This window comes from Papio anubis, chromosome 4 (assembly GCF_008728515.1).
Source record: "Papio anubis isolate 15944 chromosome 4, Panubis1.0, whole genome shotgun sequence".
Lineage (NCBI taxonomy): Eukaryota > Metazoa > Chordata > Mammalia > Primates > Cercopithecidae > Papio > Papio anubis.
The window spans coordinates 105127931-105148468 of NC_044979.1; the positions used below are offsets into that span (position 1 = coordinate 105127931).

At 35.8% G+C, this 20538-nt stretch overlaps 1 protein-coding gene across 1 annotated transcript in view; it reads right to left on the reverse strand.

Annotated features, from left to right (window-relative positions):
- TBX20 (T-box transcription factor 20) overlaps positions 1-20538 on the reverse strand; it is a 55106-nt gene that overhangs the window by 18230 nt on the left and 16338 nt on the right. The window contains exon 6 of the mRNA XM_003896110.4: positions 13361-13437. Coding sequence (XP_003896159.1) covers positions 13361-13437 — 77 coding nt within the window. The remainder of the gene's footprint in view (positions 1-13360; positions 13438-20538) is intronic.

The following is a 20538-nucleotide window of genomic DNA, read 5'->3' on the forward strand; positions in this document are numbered from 1 at the left end:
TAGCTGGGATTACAGGCATACACCACCATGACAGGTTAATTTTGTATTTTTAGTAGAGACAGGGTTTTTCCATGTTGTTCAGGCTGGTCTCAAACTCCCGAGCTCAGGTGATCCACTCACCTAGGCCTCCCAAAGTGCTGGGACTACAGGCGTGAGCCACTGCGCCCGGCCCAAAAGCAGACTTTAATCTGGCTACCAAACAAATCTGCTTCCATTATATGCATGCAGACTTTTATACTAAGTCTATCTTTGCTAAAGATGTAAAAAAAATTCTTTCTTTCCCAAGAAGCTGTGCATTCAGATTCTTTATCTATATCTGGGCTTTGGCATCTTCTATACAGTAAGCAACTTCTATAAAATAAAGATGTGGTGGAATGGATTAGATGATCTTGAAGATTTACTATGGTTTTAACGATTTATAAATCTGTAAATATATAAACAAAAGTAAACACTTTAAAACAGCTGTTTTGAAAAATCCCAGTACTAACTGCAAAAAACCTGCAGTTCTAGACCCATGTCTTCTACTATTTGTGTGGCACTGGGAAAATCACTTGAGCTCCTGTGGCCCTAACCGCTGCATTGTTATAATGACAAGGATAAACTAGGCAACTCCTGAATTTCATTCTAACTTCAAAATAAATACTTCCTAGAAAACCAATTAATTGTAGTCTGGAAGTTTAAAATCAAAATACCAGGGTATGCTTTAGTATATAATTTTAAAATATGTTTTTACTATTTATTTTATATGTGAGAAAGAATAAAGCACATACTAATAATTAAATATAAAGTTATTTCCATTTTTACAGGATTGTAATATTATAATATGTTGCTCTGTTTTCCAGAAATAAAATTCACTCCTTGAGTTCTGTCTCTTTGTTCTGACATCTATTATAGTCTGAACATTTATGTCCCCTGAAGATTCATGTGTTGAAACCTAATCACCAATGTGACAATATTGAGAGGTCAGGCCTTTGAGAGGTGACTAGGATGAGAGGGTGGAGCTCTCATGAATGAGACTAGGGCCCTTATGAAAGAGCCTGAGGAAGCTTACTTGCCCTTTCCACCAAGAAGGCACCATTTATGAAGCAGAGTGCACGTCCTCACCAGACACTAAACCTGCCAGTGCCTTGCTCTTAGACTTTCCAGCCTCCAGAGTTGTAAGAAATAAACGTTGCTTAGAAGCTACCCTGTTTATGGTCTTTTGTTATAACAGCCCAGATGAACTAGGATACATCTAAGCACCATTGTATTCCTGGATCCCATCCCTCCAAGCAGAAGGGATGCAGCTGTCCTCCTCTGTCTCAGAAGCCTAGTCTGCTCTGTGACTCGTCTTACAGAATGTGGGTCTCAAGGGGAACACTGTGGGTTAGTGGGAGCAGGGGGCAGCAAACGTTTTTCTGTAAAGGGCCAGATAGTAAATATGTTAAGTTTTACAGGTCATATGGTCTCTGTCAAACATACAACACTGTCATCATAACACAAAAACAGCCACATACAATACTTAAACAAAACAAAACAAAACAAAAACAGACCATGTTCCAATAAAACTGTATTGGTAAGCAATAGAATTTACTTTCATATTAGTTTCACATGTCAGGAAATATTACTTTAAAAAACTTTTCCAACCATTTAAAGAGGTGAAACCCATTCTTAGCACTGGGCTGTACCCCGCAGGTGCCAGGCTGCAGTTTGCCAACCCCTGCTCTAGGGTGTTTACCTGATTAGATGTGTGCCCCACTGACCCTGCACTGCTCCTAAGGAAACATGCTTTGAAAACTGTACAACCCAACCCAACGCTGTGTTAGAACCAAACACCACTTTCTTTCCAGCACCCTAAATTATTATGAAAGACCCAGGAATTATTCACAAACCATGAACTTCTTTAGCAACTACGCCAAAATATTTACTTCTTCATTATGCTGACGTAGATCAAATTTCCCACAAATTCCCAGAATATTAGATTTGCAACTTGCTTTCCTAAAGTCTCCTTCCTCACCTAAACTAATAGAGAACACTTGAGCTCCGAACAAAAAGGGCCATATCCCACTGGGCTTATGTCCAAACTTCATGTGTTTGAAAGTTTTATTCAGTGCAAGTGGTTTTAAAATCACTTTTATAGAGACTTTCAGTATGAATTTTGGACCAATAGGGTGATATAAGCCTTTATATTTAATCCCCTGACCTACTAATATGAAAAAGAAAACAAGAGAAACTCAAGAAATGAGGGATGGTGCCAAGTATATATTACAATATTTCAGCCACACACAACTAAGGAGTAAGGGCAGCACCAGTCAGCATGCCATCCATCAGCACGTAAGGAAGAAAGATACCTGGGGTGGAAACAAACAAGGCTTCTGTTGGAACTTCATCAAAACCCCAACTTGGAGTGAATGGGGTTAAAGATGAAAGCAGATCTTTGAGCAGTTCTTTTGCGAACAGGTTCCTACACAGCTGAAGTCTAGGAGGAAGGAATCCCACGGCAGCCCTCCCAGCCAGCATATGGTGTATTTCGCACACTGAACAGTGTGGGCCATCACCATCGCCAGCTCTGGAGGGGGACATGAGGCTGCTGTGCTGGGTGAGGGAACCAGCACTGCCCCAGCTGGTTTCTAGCTGCTGAGGCAGAGAGGGTAGCCACATCAATGGCAAGTCAACACTCCTTTTTCAGAAACGACTTCCTTATCTATCTGTAACAACTCTCTAACTTAAACAGAATTTCCACATTGGTAAAATAACAATAAATGTGTTGCCCCTTCTTCAGTCTATACCTGGAAGATCTAACAAACAGCCTCAGGCTTTTACTTAGAATCAATTTCAGCTCCTAATATTAAACAGACATTCTATTCTACAGATGAGCTAGAGAAAAATAATTGGACATTACAAAATATTCAACAGTTCAAAAGAAGAAAAGTCATTAACAGAGCAGAACAAATGACTTCTTCTGAAGCAGACTTATTGCAAGAAACAGAAGGACACATTTTAAAATCTCTAATTTGTGCTTTTAAAATTTTAGTAAGATTTAAGAAAACCCTCTATTAATAAAATAGGGACAAGTAGCCACTTGAAAAGGAAACAATCTGAGCATGTAAAATTACACTTAGAAATAACACAACAGTAATTCTCACATTTTAAAGGAACTCAGTAAAGACAGAAGACAGAATATTAGATGCTGCAGAAAACAGAATCAGCAAATTAGAAGATATAAGAAGTTCTCCCAAAATTCCGAGTAAAAATCTAAAGAGAGAAGATAAATGGGGAATAGATTAAGGAGATGCAACATACGTTTACATTAACATTAAGAAGATAATTTCTAAAGGATGATAAGAAAGACCAATGAATAAAATTCGAAGTCCAAGATTATTTAAGCAAAAATGATTTGTTGAGGGAGGAGAAGTACAAAAAAATCTCTATTTCCTATTTTATAGGACAACAAAATACACACTTTCAGTCTTGGCCAAAAAAAAAAAAAAAAAAAAGAGAAATATCAAAAGAAAAAGAAAAGAAGAAAATTTCCCTGAGATCAATTAAGACTTGAATTTTCAATTGAAAAGGCTCAATTATATATAAATACTAATAAAAAAAACTACAACTGAACAGATACTGACACAATTTCTGAATTTCAAAGATTGAGAAAACGTTCTAGAAACATTTTATCCAGACAGAGAAGAAAAAAGTAAGTTTCCAACAGAGAAAGACAATGGGTTTGGTATCTTTTATTCCACAATACTTCAAAACTAGATAACAATACTTAAAAGGAAGGTTGAAAGAGTTCTAGGCAAAAGGACTGTGACTCTAGTCAGGTTCATACATAATGGCAATGGAGCCTCTCAGTTATGCAAGAACTCATAAAGAAGATGACCCACTTATATCATTCCTCAACCAATTACTCAATGTTTACCAACAACTGACAATAAAGTCCGAACACAATTCCAATAATTGAAGAGAGTAGAGAAGAAATGAGCAGTAAACAATGAATATGCCTGCAAGTAAATTTAAAATAATTGCGGCTAATCTATCACAATCCTGATGTTCATTAAGAAAATAATTTAAGAAAGATGATAAGAAAGACCAAGGGCTAAAAATCTGATTTTAAGTCCCAGATTATTTAAACAAAAATTACTGGCTGAGGGAGGAGTAGTATCCTATTTTATAGGATAACAAAACATATACTTTAATTCTTGGCAAAAAAAAAAAAATTGAGAAATATCAATTTTACAATGATGTTCTATTAGAATTTAAGGGCAATAATTATTAAAAAGGAATATAGTGAACATTAGAGAAAAGATTTTGGTTTCAGATTAACTAAACTGGGTTTAAGGTTCAGCTATCACAAATCATGTGAATTTGGATAAATTATTAGCATCTTGAAGTTTTCATGATCTCATCTACAAAATAAGAATAATAGTTTCTTTGTTAGATGATTTTTTTTGAAATAATATATATATATGTAGCCCATTATCTTACACATGGCACATGTGAGTGTTGGCCATTATTGTTAATAATAAAGGGAAGAAAACTCGATAAATATAACAAAAGACAGAAAAAATAAATAAAAACTAAAGCCAATAGTTATATTAAACAGAAAGCAGAAACGGTTCAAAGAAACACCACCAAAAATATCAGTTATCATAATGCTTGAAGCTGGGTTAAGTTTTTCTATTGAAAAATAAAGACCCTTAGATAAGACTTTAAAAATATAGCTACTCTGTATGCTGTTTTTATAAAGACACATCATTCACTCACTCAACAAATATTTGGATGCTCACTGTGTGCCAGACACTATTCTGGGATCTGGGGATATGGTTAGGAAACAAAATACAAAGGCTTTGACCATTCAGATATGCAGGGCAGCACAATCCAGTAGGAAGGTTAAAGACCCTTGGGCTGGGACAGGCCTCGCCATATTCAAGAGATGTAAGCAGGTCTGTGTGGTGAAGCCAGCAAGCAGGGGAGAGTAGAGTTCAGAGAGGTAACTGGGACAGGTGGGGTAGATTCTACAGAACCTTTGAGGCCTTGTCTGGACTTTAGATTGTACTCTAAATTAAAAGGTGAGGAATTGGAGGGCTCTGAGTATGAGTGATGTGATCAAATTTCCTTTTTTTGGGAAGATTATTCTGATGGCTGTATTGAATAAAAATAAGGCTAATATTGAATGAAGGCCAATAAGAGTGGAGGCAGAGAGATCAGTTAGAAAATTAATGTAATAATCTAGGAAAGAAAGGACAGTGGCCTAGATCAGAGTGGTAGCAGTGAAGACAGTAAGTAGTTGGACTCCTCTGGACTAGAAGGATTAGTTGACAAGATGAGTTAATTGTTTGGATGTGTAAAATATGAGAAAAAGAAGAGTCAAAGATGACTCCAAGTTTTTTGGCCAGAACACTGAGAAGGATGTGGTTATGAGCAGCTACGATGGGAACAGTAAGGGAAGAGGTGGTGTGGAGGAGTGTGGTTAGGCAGCCAGGTATAGGTATGTGAAATCTGAGGTGCCCTTAGGGGGACAGGGAAAAGTAAAAGCAATAGCCAGTCAGATATTTGAATCTGGAGAGACCAGAACCAGAAATGTAAGTTCAATAGTCATCAGCATATAATGGTACTTAAAGGCATAAAACCAAGACACAGCACCCAGAGACCAGATGTAGACTGAGAAGTACAAGGACTAAGGTCTGGAACACATGGTGTTTACAGACGAATGAGATGAGGAAGAATCAATGAGGGATGTACAGAAAGCATGGTAAATGAAGTGGAATATAAAACAGAAGACTGAGTGGTCTAGGAAGCCCAGAAAGGAAAGAGGGGAGAATGAACAACTGTGCCAAGGGCTGCTGACAGGCCAAGGAAGATGAGGTCTGAGAACTGACCACTGGGTTTAGCAATAAGGAGGTCACTGGTGACTTTGACAAGGGTGGACTAGAGGGTAGTGGGGATGAATGTCTCAGAGGCAGAGTAGAAGACAGAAAGGGAGGAAAAAAATGGGAAAAGAGAACATACAAAACTTTTTCTGAGGAACTTTAAGGAGTGGATAACTGGGAAAGTCAGCAATTCAAAAGACAAATGGGGTCAAGAAAGGGTTGTTTCTTCTTAATGAAAATGACAGGATATTGATGAGAGAGAATATTGCTGTAGTCCTATAGATTTTTAAAAATTAAAGGGTAAACAAAAGAAAGCAAAAATTTAAAAAGGGTAGCCATATAAGATTAAAGTAGAACTTGAGACAAAAACAATTATGTGGGACAGATATTAACACATATTTGACCAATAAACAATGGAACAGACTAAGAAAGTTGTTAAAGTAGTATTCCCCAAAAGAATACTGCACCCAGGTGAATTTATGGACAAGATTTATAAAATCTTCAGGTAAATGATCATTTCTTTGCTATTCAAACTGATTCTGACAATAAAAGGAAGGAAAATATTTCAATTAATTTGAACAAATTAGCAGAAACCAATACCAAAAACTGACAAGAGAAGGTACAAAATCAAATAATTGTTTTGAGACTGATACAAAAGGTCTTAAATAAAATATAAGTAGTTTAAATCCAGTAACTTAAGAAAACAGATAAAAATCCAGGCAGGAATATAAGGATGGTTCAACATAGACAATATGACTATATTATAATGTCATTTAAAATTTTAGAAAAGGAAATAATCTCAATAGATGTTAAAAGATCATTTAGTATAAATTCAATTAATGTTAAGATAAAAATCATTAACTTAGGTATGAAAGTTATTGCTTTGGTATAATAAAGAATATTCTTCTGAAACCAACAGCCACCAAAAACCATACATAATGAATCAAGAACAAGACAAAAATGCCAACTATTATTATCTTTCAATGGTGTCCCAGAAATTTTAATCAGTGTAATAAAACAAGAAAAAGATTTTTTAAGTATAACTATTAGAAAGGAAGAGATAAAATCATAATTTTTGCAAATGAGATAGCAATTTAACTAGAAAACACAAGAGACTAAAACGAAAATTTATTAAAACTGATTTTTTAAGTTCAGTAAAATGGCAGAATGCCAGACACATAGGAATCAACAGCTTTTTGCAGACTAAATTAGGCAGATTTCTAATTTAAAGTTCTATTTACAAAAGTAAGCACCTCCAAAAAATCTCTCTAGTGTTTTCCAATAAAAATGTAATGTGAGTCACATATGTAATTTTAGATAAGCCCAGTTGCCACATTAAAAAATATATATTAAAAATATATTTTATATTAAAACACAGTAACCCAAATTATTATTACAATATATCTAATTGATATTTTTAAATGATTTTTTTTCATATTGAGTCTTCAAATTTTAGTGATTTTTGGTAGTTAGCTAACCTGTTTGTGTGTTTGCCACACTTAACAGTGTATTTCACATCCTCACTAGCTACCTGTGGCCAGCAGCTATTGTATCAGACAGAGCAGCTATCATAGGCCTAGATGTGTGCCTAAGAACATCTGTGCAGAACTTACAAACTCGAAAATGGCAAACTGCTACATAACACAGGAGATTTCAGAAAGAGGACAAACATATTACATATTCATAGATGAGAATAGGAATTTGTGTCTTTGAATACTGATATCACTGTTAAGATATCAATTTTCCCTCCCAGGTTGTTATATAAATTCAACACAAGTCTAAGCTAAATTCCCATAACATTTGTGTAGAAAACCTGACAAAAGGATTTCAAAGACTGGAAGCATAAAGATCAAAGACTATCAAGAAATTTTTAAAATGACAAGTAAAAAAAGATTGGAATTTGCCATATCAGATATTTAAATATCAAGTATTTACAATTTAAGAAAATTACAACAATATCATACTGGCAGCTCAACAAACAGACTGTAAGAACTAATATGCATAAGAATTTGGTACAGCATATGACAAAGGGAGAGTGAAAAATAAGTGGGAAATGAATACATTAGTCAATACATATTCATAGTATTCAGGCCACTTGTAAAAACATAAAGTTATATGTCTATTTTATAATGTTCACCAAAATAAATACTACACAAGTCAAAGGTTTAAATGAAAAACTAAAAAGCAGTAAGGTGATTAGAAAATCTATAGTAAATGTTTTTATTATTTTGGAGTGAGAAAAGTTTTCTAGGATAGAAATCAAAGAACGAGAGCAACAGATTGGTGATAAAACCATCTATGTACCAAAAGCATAAATAAAAAGCTAATTTTCAAACTGGTAAAATGATTCCAACATACATGAACAATGAAATACTAATATCCTTGATACATAAGTAGCTTTTATAGCTCATTTAGAGAACAAGGTGAACAATCCAAAAAAAAAAAAAAAAAAAAAAAAAAAGACCTAAGGACATAAACAGGCCAATTCCCAGGAGAAAATACAAATGTTCACCTATGAAACTGGCAAAGATGAAAAGACGATGATCATGTCTGACAAAGGCATAAAGGAATGGGTAACTGCTGTGAACAACCTTTCCTGAAGGAAACTTGGCAGTATGCATAAAATGCCTTAAAAACACATACAGTCATGTGCCACATAACAATGTTTCAGCTCACAACATTCCATGTATATGACAGCGGTCCCCTAACATCAGAATGGAGCTGAAAAACGTCTATCACCTAGTGACATCACAGCCATCATAATGCAGCAGCATAACACGTTACTCACACGTTTGTATAAAGTACATCATACTTGATAGTGATAACAATGATGTTACTGGTTTGTATATGTACTATGCTATAATTTTTATAATTATTTCACGGTGTACTCCTTCTACTTATCAAAAAAAAAAAAAAAGTTAACTGTGAAACATTCTCAGGCAGATCCTCTGGCAGGTATTCCAGAAGAAAGCATTATCATTACAGGAGATGTGTGTTATTGCCCCTGAAGACGTTCAGTGACAGAACATGTGGAGGTATAAGACAGTGATATTGATTATCCTGACCCACGGTAGGCCTGCTGTGTCTGATGATGTCTTAGGTTTTAATAAAAATGTTTAGAAAGTAAAAAAAAAAAAAAAAAAATGAAATAACTTACAGAATAGGGATATAAAGAAAAATGTTTTTGTACAGTTGTACAATGTGTATGTTTTAAGCTAATCTCTTACAGGAGAGTCAAAAAGTTAAAAAGTATAGAAAGTAAAACAGTTACAATAAGCTAAGGTTAATTTATCCTTAAAGAAAAATATTCTTTATAAATTTGGTATAGCCTAAGTGTACAGTGTTTATAAAGTCTACAGTAGTATACAGTAATGTCCTAGGCCTTCATATTCACTGACCACTCACCCAGTGCAAATTCCAGACCTTAAGCTCCATTCATGGTGAGTGCCCTATAGAGGTGTACCACTTTTTATGTTTTACACTGTATTTTTACTATGCCTTTTTAATGTTTAGGTTCATAAATACCTACCCTTGCATTACAGCTGCCTGCAGTATTCAGTACAGTAACATGCAACACAGTACAGTTTGTAGTCTAGGATCAATAGGCCATACCAAATAGCCTACGTGTGTAGTAGGCTGTACCATCTGGGTTTGTGTAAATACACTCTATGACGTTTTCACAATGACAAAATCTCCAAACAATGCATTTCTCAGAAAGCAGCCCTCCTGTTAAGTGACTCATGACTATACATCTTTCCACTTATATGAGGTACCCAGACTAGATAAATTCATAGATGCAGAAAGTAGGATACAGATTACCAGGGCCTCAAAGGGACAGTAAATTGGAAGTTATTTTAATGGGTACAGAGTTTCTATTTGGGATGATGAAAACATTCTGGAAATGGATAGCAGTGATGGTTTCGCGACATCATGAATGTACTTAATGTCACTGAATTGTACACTTTAAAATGGTTAAAATGGTCAATTTTATGTTATATATATTTTACCACAATTTCTAAAACCTCTATTGCATGGCTATGAAGTTTATTAAACCATTCTCCTATTATTGAATATTTGAGTTCTTTTTCCAAATTTTTTAACAATTAAAAATAATACTATGATTAAAAAAAAATCCTTTGACTCAGCATTTTAATTTGTGGATATTTATCTTATGGTAATAATTAAGAAGATGTATAAAGATACATATTTTCCTCCTGGCACTATTTGTAACAGCAAAAAATCAGAAACCTAAATAACTAATGCATAGGATTAGTCAAATAAATTACAGCACATAATGGAAAATTAGAAAGCCAATAAAAAGTATACTGCAGACATATATCTATTTATATTAAGGGGGAAAATTAAAAATAATATAGTTGGCAAGATAAACTTTAAAGGAAGTAAATGTTCACACGTGCATAAGAAAGTATCTGAAAGAATATATAATAGGTTTTGCCAGCGGTCATCTCTAAGAAAATGGGGTTTCACTGCTTTTTTATGCTCTTTTTCTGACTTGTCCGTATTTTCTGATTTTTTGGCAATGCACACAAACTCTTTTAGTAGAAAGAAAAAAATTAATGAAAGAAACTTAATTTTGAATACAATATAAACTCCTCCCAGTTATTTTTCCTTTCTCAGAAGTGTACTGGACGAAGTTAACCGCACCTCCCCCCAAAAAAGAAACACAAAATGCCAACTGAATGACTGTCTAAAGCTTATTATATGAAACCAGCCAATAATTGTTTCCCCAATCTGAGAAACTAGACATTAGATTATATAAAGATATCCCTTTGGGCTTTTGGTTTGCTTCCTGGTTGACCATGGTAGGTATATTACAAAGCAGTAATGAAAATACTTTCTATTTTTGCCAGTGAGGTGGGTTTTCTTTTAGAAATGAGGAAGACGATGTCCCTGAAGAGTAAGGCTACACACAAAGTGAGACATTCAAGTACCTCAATGGAACCTAATAAGATTAGAGCAAGAAAACTAAAACACTTTTAAGAGTATCCCAAAAGCTTGTGTAGCTGTAGAAGGATTAAAACTGTGAATTTTGAGGTACAGGCAAACAGATCCAATCCTAAAGGCATTTTTGTTTGGGTGTCCCACACATTAAGTTGTAAATCTGAAACAGGAAACTTGAAATCATTAAGGTCACATATTTATAACATCATATTCAATTAGGTTAGAAAAGTGCAATATCTGTCATCATGTCATAAAAAGATGTGTTTTTCTCTCAGATCTCTTATAAAGAAAAGCTCCCTATATTGTTAAGGATAGGGCTGTTTTCAATCAGTTACAAGGAGCAATTCAATTACTAGATGGTTTAGTGCAGTAACTGACTCCAGACTAATTTAATTTCTTTAGGTCTCTAAAGATCAATTGATCTGATTTGTCCCATCCCCAAAGGCTGTTTATGAAAAATTCAGACTTAAATATCTGGAAATGAAATCCAAAACCTCGGCCAATTTCACACTACTTAGGTCATCTTGCAAACTTTCAGCTAGTCATGTAAAGAGTGCTGTCTTTGCCCTCAGACCATTGAAAGCTACTTAGCTTCGTGTACATGTGAGTGCTCCCACATCAGGATGCTTATTCAATAAGTGGAAAATGTGGCCGCATGCATTATCAAATCTGCCGTTCTAAAGAGCAGTCAGACTGAGTACCTCCTATCTTGTAAACCCATGTGCAACTACAAGGCTATTTTTACTCTAGGAGTAGTTTATTAAGACTATGAAACATAGAGTTACGTGGAATAAAAGTTGTTAGATGAAATGCTCATATAACAAGATGAAGAACTTGTAATTATTTTACATTTTTAGATTTATAAAATGCTGTCATAAATGCCAGTTTATTTGATTCTCAGAATAAACCTCTGAGGTGAGCAGGGTTATTTTTTCCATTTTCTAGATGAGGGAACAGACTCGGAAGTCTGGTGACTTCTTCAGGGTCACTCACCCAGGAGAAGGCAGAGGTGAGACTCTAAGCCCTAACTTTTTTTTCTCCCAATATATCGTACGTACCCCCATGGTCTGAGACAGAAAAATATGACACACACTATAAAAGCAGATCACTATCACCCCACTGCATCACTGTCTCCATTCTTACTTCATACCTGAATAAAACTGAGAAAAAGTTCACTTATAACAATCCCAACTGCATAAACCCACTGCAGCAGGGCTTCTGGCCCTCAGAAACAGGAAATAAAGTCATGCCTAAATGAAGTTGCCTTTTGCAAGTGGACTCCTTTGTTGCCCCCCACTGCTGGTACCACATTCTCAGTGACTTGTATCCCATCTAATTTGAGAGTTAACACTTGCCTTCTCTCTGCACTTTGCAATGGATTTTCAATCACAAGCTCAAGTTTCTTTTCCTGATCTCGACACTTTCAACCAACTGGTCAAGCTCTCCAACTATTTAATCTTTCTTTTCTGCTCAAATCCCATAGTTCCTGCCCAACATTCAGCCTCTCCTGCTAGCTCCTCTGCTTCCCCACTGAGCCTCTAAGGCTGTTCCCCTAAATCAAACCTCCACCTCACATTCTGCCATTTGGGAAGGCTTAGGAAGGGTGAGACAGGGGTTGTTAAAATACGTAATTATCTCTTAATTTGAGTTGCCAAGATAGGTTAGACAGAAGTGCTGAGGTCAGGAGATGTGGCTATGTGGGTAACAAAGAGTGCAGCAGAAATGTGCAGCAGTTAGTAGGGAAATTACACAAAGATGTAGAGATAAAGTAAATCAGTGGTTCTGGTGGCTAGGGAACTTCCCTGGTCAACCAAGACATTGGGCCACATAAAAGAATTAGTGTGTTTAAGAAGTACAAATAACCAGTCAGGTTTAAAAGTCTTCTCTTTGAAAAACAATTTTTGACGTTCACACTGGGCAAAATATGTATCTCCATATAGTAATTACTCATCACCTCAATGGTCTCAAACTGCATGAACCATTTTAATTGAGTAAAAAGTAGGGTAAGTTACAGGCACATGATTTCACTTGTCTTCTTAGAGGTCCTGAGGCCTGCCTGATGTCTCTCCTATTAAATATAAGCAGTCTACTATATTGGTAAAATTATGTGACCTTGAACTACATTACATCTCCTTGTTTTAAAATTCCAAACTACCCTTACACTCTTTGTGTTAGCAAATATATCTACTTGGGAAGGTAAAAGGCTATCACGGTTCTGTTTCTCTACAGACTGCCACTCATTGAGACATGAAGCTTAAGAATATCAAGAGCACTAAGTCTTTAATAACAACAAAGCCCTATTTTTTATAGTAGAATAAATGTCCTGACCAAAGAAACTATTTCACTCAGAAATTAAGCATATAATAGATCCAGTCACAGTAGCTGTCAGACTTAAGCAGTTGCATATGTACCAGGAATGGGGCACAGAGAATAGAAGACTATACATAGTAAGGTTATGATTCTCTGGTGTCGAAAGGAGTGTGTTGTTACAAACTCCCTCTTCTCTTGATCTTATCTGAACAAGAAAGTAAACAGAAAATTCTCATTACCTCTCAATGTCAGTGAGCCTGGAGGAATCCCGGAATCCTTTGGCAAAAGGATTGCTATCTATTTTCAGCTTCGTTATCTGGAGAAAGAATGGGTACAAAACAGTATCATTTCTGAGGTCAAGGAAGTAAAATCAGAAATAGTTTGTTCATTCTCTATAGCACACCAAGAATATCTTAATGTTTCTCAATGTCGTGAGAAGGGTGGAAAGTGCTACACATGTTCACGAGGGACAAATCCCACCCAGGTGGGATGGGAGGGGAAGGTCTCACAGAGGAGGTATTAAGGACAGGCTGGAGGTCGACAGATAGATACAATTAGGGATGGGAGCCTTTGAGGCAAAAGTAGATGTGAACTGGGGTGTGTAGTATTTAATATATTATATAATATGTCAAAGGCTAGGGCTGAACTAAGGAATGGGAGAGCCACCTAAATGGGATAATTATGCAGAATTCCAGCACTGATAGGGAACAAAAGTAAGAATGCAGTTTCATTTGACTTGGTGACATCTTTTGTAGTACTGTGAGTACATATACATACCATAATAGATAAAAGGTAAAATGGCCAATAATAGCCTCATGTTCAATATGATATTGATATACATGACATAAAGCCTTCTGAATAGAAATTTTCTCCTATTTCCCTTTCCATTTGACTCAATCAGAATCAAATTAGTCCATCTTTTGTTATCCTTCCATGAAATGTTATTTATAAATTCTATGTTTTTATGGAAAAATACATTCTAATAATAATCACACTCTGAAATATTAAATGTCCATGCTGTGGTCATTTCCCATATGGGAATTCAGAATTCCCATAGTACTACTATTAGTGTAGAAAGATCCATGAAATTGTATGCACCATGCCTCTGAAGGAGAATACATTAAGTTGCAATGAAAAAATACCGGAAACACTGATTAAAGGATACTCAACATGGAAAATACTGGAATTGTTAGAGTTGAACGGAAGCTGAGAGACCATCTAGCCCACGGTCTTATCCGACAGATAATCACACACAAACTCAAAGAGCACGAGGGCCAAGATTCAGCTGGTCAGTAACTGAATTAGAACCAAGAAAACCTTTAAGGAGTCATAGCTTCTCAGTATCAAAATTAGAACCCATGGTCACCTTTAGAGAGAAATGCATGCTAAAGATTCTTAACATGGGGAAAAAAAGTTACAGGCATGTCTTCTTCTTTCAAAGTAAGGAGTACACAATCTAAACAGATAGTTTGAAATACCTCTTGCCAGGCCGGGCACTGTGGCTCACGCCTGTAATCCCAGCACTTTGGGAGGCCCAGGCAGGCAGACCACAAGGTCAGGAGTTCAAGACCAACCTGACGAACATGGTGAAACCCCGTCTCTACTAAAAATAAAAAATTAGCCAGGCATAGTGGCATGTGCCTGTAATCCCACCTACTCAAGAGGCTGGGGCAGGAGAATCACCTGAACCTAGGAGGCAGAGGCTGCAGTGAGCCGAGATCACGCCACTGCACTCCAGCCTGGGTGACAAGAGCAAGAGCAAGACTCTCTCTCAAAAGAAAAAAAGAAGAAGAAGAAGAAAAGAAATACTCTTGCCAAAAAGCAACTTTCTCCCCAGTCGGAGTATATCTATAGAACACTTTAAACTGTTAACACATGAGGAATTTCTTTTTTCATTTCAAAAGAAAGGTTTTTTGTTTTTTTGGTTTTTTTTTTTTGGCCAGGTGCAGTGGCTCACGCCTGTAATCCCAGCACTTCGGGAGGCCGAGGCGGGCGGATCATGAGATCAGGAGATCGAGACCATCCTGGCTAACCCGGTGAAACTCCGTCTCTACCAAAACCACAAAAATTAGCCGGGCGTTGTGGCAGGCGCCTGTAGTCCCAGCTACTCGGCAGAAGAATGGAGTGAACCCGGGAGGCAGAGGTTGCAGTGAGTCGAGATCACACCACTGCACTCCATCCTGGGTGACAGATATAGGCTCTGTCTCAAAAAAATAAATAAATAAATAAATAAAAGTAAAAAAATAAAAATAAAAATAAAAAAGAAATGTGTTTTTTTTCTTTTTTATGGTTTCTGAAAGTGATCTAAACCAAGGCACAAGCTGCAAAGAAACTATTTATGCCTCGCTTAAAATGAAACCCCCCATACTAACCCAGCCAGAAAGACTCCTCTATCAATAACACTGGCAAATTATAAGATTAACTCTTTGATAATATTAATTTTAAAAAACATTTGCTCACGCCTGTAATCCCAGTACTTTGGGAGGCCGAGGCGACCAGATCACAAGGTCAGGAGATCGAGACCAGTCTGGCTAACACAGTGAAACCCCGTCTCTATTAAAAATACAAAAAAATTAGCTGGGCATGGTGGCGGGTGCCTGTAGTCACAGCTACTTGGGAGGCTGAGGTGGGAGAATGGCGTGAACCCGGGAGGGAGCTTGCAGTCAGCCGAGATCCTACCACTGCACTCCAGCCTGGGCAACAGAGCAAGACTCCGCCTCCAAAACAAAGCAAAACAAAACAAAAAAAATACATTTGCCTCAGAAATGCTCATTTTTAGCCCATGAACATTCACTGTCGAGCAGCTAAAGAAAATAGCTATGCTACAGCATTGGTAAGGAAGTCTTGTTTCATCCACTCATTCCGACTAGGACTTGTTTTTGAAGGTCAGTTTTGGGAGGGAAGGAGAAAATATTTTTTTGTTTGAAATAAATTACAAACATCTTCTAAAGCCCAGGCAATCAATATAGTCTACAATTACAAATATCAACAAGATTTTAAAATCCTCCAGGACATGAGCTATGCCTCTTTGTAATGAACAACTATATATAAAATACGTTCTACTTCTGAAGGGCTTTATAGTTCATTAATATGCTTTCACAATAATTCATCAGCAAATAATGAGGATTAATCACCATGCACATGCACTGTGCTAGATGTCGGGATGACACGCACAGCTAATCAGAGCTGGAACTGGTTCTAAATGTTGTTAAAGAAGGTGGCACCACCTCCAACACACAGTTAGAGACATTAAGGGCGAATCAAACCCACAGGAAAATTTCAAACTGAAACTGTGAGATGGAGCAATAAAGGTAAGGCTGCCTTTAAATAGCACATTTATAAAATTGAAAAGTAAACAGGCTTGCCAATGGATAAAATTTTCTACATATAACAACAGATAATATATCTGATGAAAAAATCATTTTGAAAGAACTGTTTACAGTCATCTCTCTAAGACATAAATATATCAAGCTTTTTCTGAGCCTTTACAAACGAAAAGGGTAGAAGGTATTACCTATCTGTTCTAATGATTAAAGATGGACTTTTGACATATTTTATCTCTGAAAAGAATTCTGAAAATCACATTTCTTGTTCTTTTTTCAAAAGATAAAGATATTGGTTCAGAATATGATTGAGAAGTTATCTTAAATTCTTCAGTGCTCTAATACCATAGAAAATACATACTCTCAAAACACGTGTTGCTCAACTGATGTGTCACCATATCTAATAATACTGCCATACTCTGAGCAAAGGAGTAACTTAAATTCAACATGAGTTTTCAGATTTCTTCGAATTTTCTCTCATTATGAGAATTATCTACTTTGAATATCATTTTAATCCAACTTTCATAATTCCTAGGAGTATCAGTGGAAATTTCTTTACATTTTGATATAATTTCAAACTTCAGGAAAGTTGCAAGAATAGTACAAGGTGCTCTTATACACCCAGATTTATCAATTAACTACAGCAATGATTTAATTTTAGTGTACTAATTAGAAAAAGAATTCAAAACAATTACTTTCTCTATTTCTACTTAATCTAATTCTAGGGAAAATAATTGCTTTTGCACATGAGAGCAGAAAAAACCTGAATGGATTTATTATCACTAAAATCATATGGGAGTTCTGGGTTGATGCTACACATTTCTGAACAGCTTTTGTGGGGTATTAATAATTAGCAGCACAGAGATTGTGGATGAAACTTCTTTGTGAGCCCACCATGTTCCTTGTAGCCCACTGTCACTAGACTCTGAATCTACTAGGGTGTCTACAATAAGAACCCCACAAATATTTGTTGAGCTTTACCTCAAGAACAAGCACAGTCAGAAATATGATCTCACCTTTTCACCAATTATGAACTAAGTGAAACCATGAATTTACAGGAAAAGTATTTCATTTTTTAAATTTAAAGATAAAATAATTTTTAAATAGCAAAATTTTAACATTCTAGGTAATCATACATTTTAAAAGGTCAGACATAGAGTTTATGCCACCATATTTAAATAAAGGCCAGTAGCTATAAAGAAATTCATTTTTTAAGGTGTAGTTTTACATCTCTTTATGAAATGTGGGATAACTAAAAAAAAACAAAACACTTGAGAACTGATGAGAAAAAGAAATTGAGTTACAGACAGTGATTTCAGTTGGACAACATTTCATTCATGTCCGAAGAGAGGATGCCTGCAGCTTGTAATGCTGTTGAACAAATCACCTGTATCAAACGTAATCCTAAAAGAAGTATCAAAAATAAATCAGCTACCAAACATTGTAATGTACAGAAACCAGAGGTATGGCTTCTTTATAACTCAAAAATTCTTAAAAGCAGCAAAGTTTCTCACTTCATCAAGAGAAAACACTAACAAGCATGGTTAGTAGTATGTGCTTAAGAAATGCTGCTGTTTAGTGTGGGTCTACATATATCCAAATTACTAATTCAGTCTAAAATACAACCCTGCTTCTTCATGTATTATTTGCAATTCCTAACCAGAATGTTCACTCTTTTGGCATCTCTATTATCTTTAAACAAATGTGTGGAGGGCAGATTGTGACACTACCTGCTGTGCAAAAGAGAAGGGGACCTTTTGCCGTGGTTATTCTGTATAGTATCACTGGACTCTGAATCCAGCTAGGGTTCCCAGCCACAAGGTAAAACTGGCCCTCAGAGACCATTTCTCCAATTATCAGGAAAATATCTGACCAAAGGCATTTAAAAATGAAACTTGACCTACACTTCAACTCTACAGCAATGGTCTGCCTGCTCAAAAACAATGCATGACCTTTCAATCTTAAATTATAAAATAGTTTGTTGAAAGTGTAATGTATTTAGCTTTTATCCAATAATGTAAAGAAATGCAATCATTCGCTTGCAAAAACCAGAGAAAGAAACAGCAAATAAAAGGTCCTATTTTCATTACTTATAAATGAAACTACAAGGCACAATAAATGAGGAATTTTTTCACAAATTGTTTTGGAAACTCTGACTTGGATTTCAATAGACATAAAAACAGCAGTCATATCCAAAGCTTAAGATATATGAAAGTGGTCCTAAATGTGAATTTTTAAATCTTCCTCTCTTTTCTCCTCCCTCTTTGTTCTTTTTATGTGAGAAAATTCTAATACTATACCTAGTATATATTTACTTTATTTACTATATATTTATTATATGTTATAGGCTATTATATGCTGCAGGATAATTATTGTATGTTATAGGAAAATTACTACACAAACTTGGTAGAGAAGTGAAGTCAAAGTAGATGGTAGAAGGCCTAGAAAGAGTCAAGGATAACTCTAGAAAATGACACAGGACTAATGAAAATGCTAACCCACAAGTTCATTTATTCACTACACATGTTTACTGAGCACCTACAAGATGAATTTTGATTGGTCTTACGAGGTTTATAAACCATTTGCAAAACTGGCCTGTTAGGACACCTAATCAAATTGTTGACTATTAACTGGATTTCTATTTTAAAGGCATATGGCTTTGTGCAAGGGGCTATGGTTTTAAAGGTGGATATAGAAAAATAAACTCAGACATAGTAGTATCTATGAGAAAATTAATTCTGAATTTAGTCACTTTCATTGTGGTTACTCAGCAATGAAATGACATACTAATCATATTTATACTTAATGCAAGAAAGAATAGCTGGGCACTGATGGCTGGATTTTGATGCCATTTATGATATTAATTAGAAATAAACCTTTGCAAAAGGAGCAACTTGTGTTGAAATGTGTGTATTAGTATCTTCACCTATTTCCATTACCCACATTTTCAAAGTCAGTTTTCGATGACACTGTCAGTGGTCACCACTTCCTTGGCCTTGCAATCTATCATGATGTCACCAAAAAGATGGAATTAAAACCCAGAAGATCAAAACCTCATACTGGTTCTGTCACTTACCAGATTTGTGATCTTGGGTGAATGTCTTCACCACTCTGACCTCAGTTTCTAATTCTACAAAACGGGACTCGTGGGGCCTTCTTCAAGGCATCAGTGTCAGAATTGAATGAGGTGTTTAGAAAAAAATGTGGAAAGAGTTTTCTAAATTAAAAGTAATAAATCCAAACCATGAATTTTAACTGGATCCTAGTTCAAAGGGGGTTTGGGGACAGTTGGTCTATCCTGAAAATTTTAATATAAACTGAATATTAGGTGATATAAAGAACAAATTCTTATAAATTTTCTTAACTGTGATAAAGATGTTGGGATTACAAAAATAATGTCCTAATTGTCAGAATAGGCTTACAGAGTGTTTAGAAGTGTCATGAGGCATGCAACTTAGTTTTAAAAGGGGAGGGAAGAAAATGGGAAGGAAGAGGGGAAGTATATATGCATATAGAGAGAGGGAGAGGGAGGAAAGAGAAAATTTGGGGGAAAAGCAAATTTGGCATTGCTGAATCGGGGTGGAAGGCATGTGAGGTTCATTTTACTATTTGTTTAGTTTTTTGTATATCTGAAATTTGTTCTAAATAAAAAATTGAGTGGAAAAACAAGAATGAGAAAATGTCATTAAAGATGTGGCTCCAGTTGGATGCAGTGAGTACTAGCAGATATTCTGACCTCTTGTTTAAGATGATCATCATCGTGTTATACTTGCTGATGTGTTGTGTGAGCAGCACATTTGTTTAAAAAAAAAAAAAAAAAAGAGCATAAAGAGTTGATGCCCTCTAAAATTGACATCTCAGAGTCTATCAGGGCCAAGACCTGAGAGGGGGTGAAGTTCTGCTTCTTCACTCACAGCTTAGAGGTTAAGGGCACCCCCTCTTGAATCTTAACCACCTGAATTCAAATCTGCAATGGGAGGAGCAAGGTCACTTCATATGACTTAAATTTTAACTCGTCCCTCAATTACCCCAACTGGTATGATGCTGAATAAAATTACGATTGTTCCTATCTCACAATATCGTTGAGAAGATCA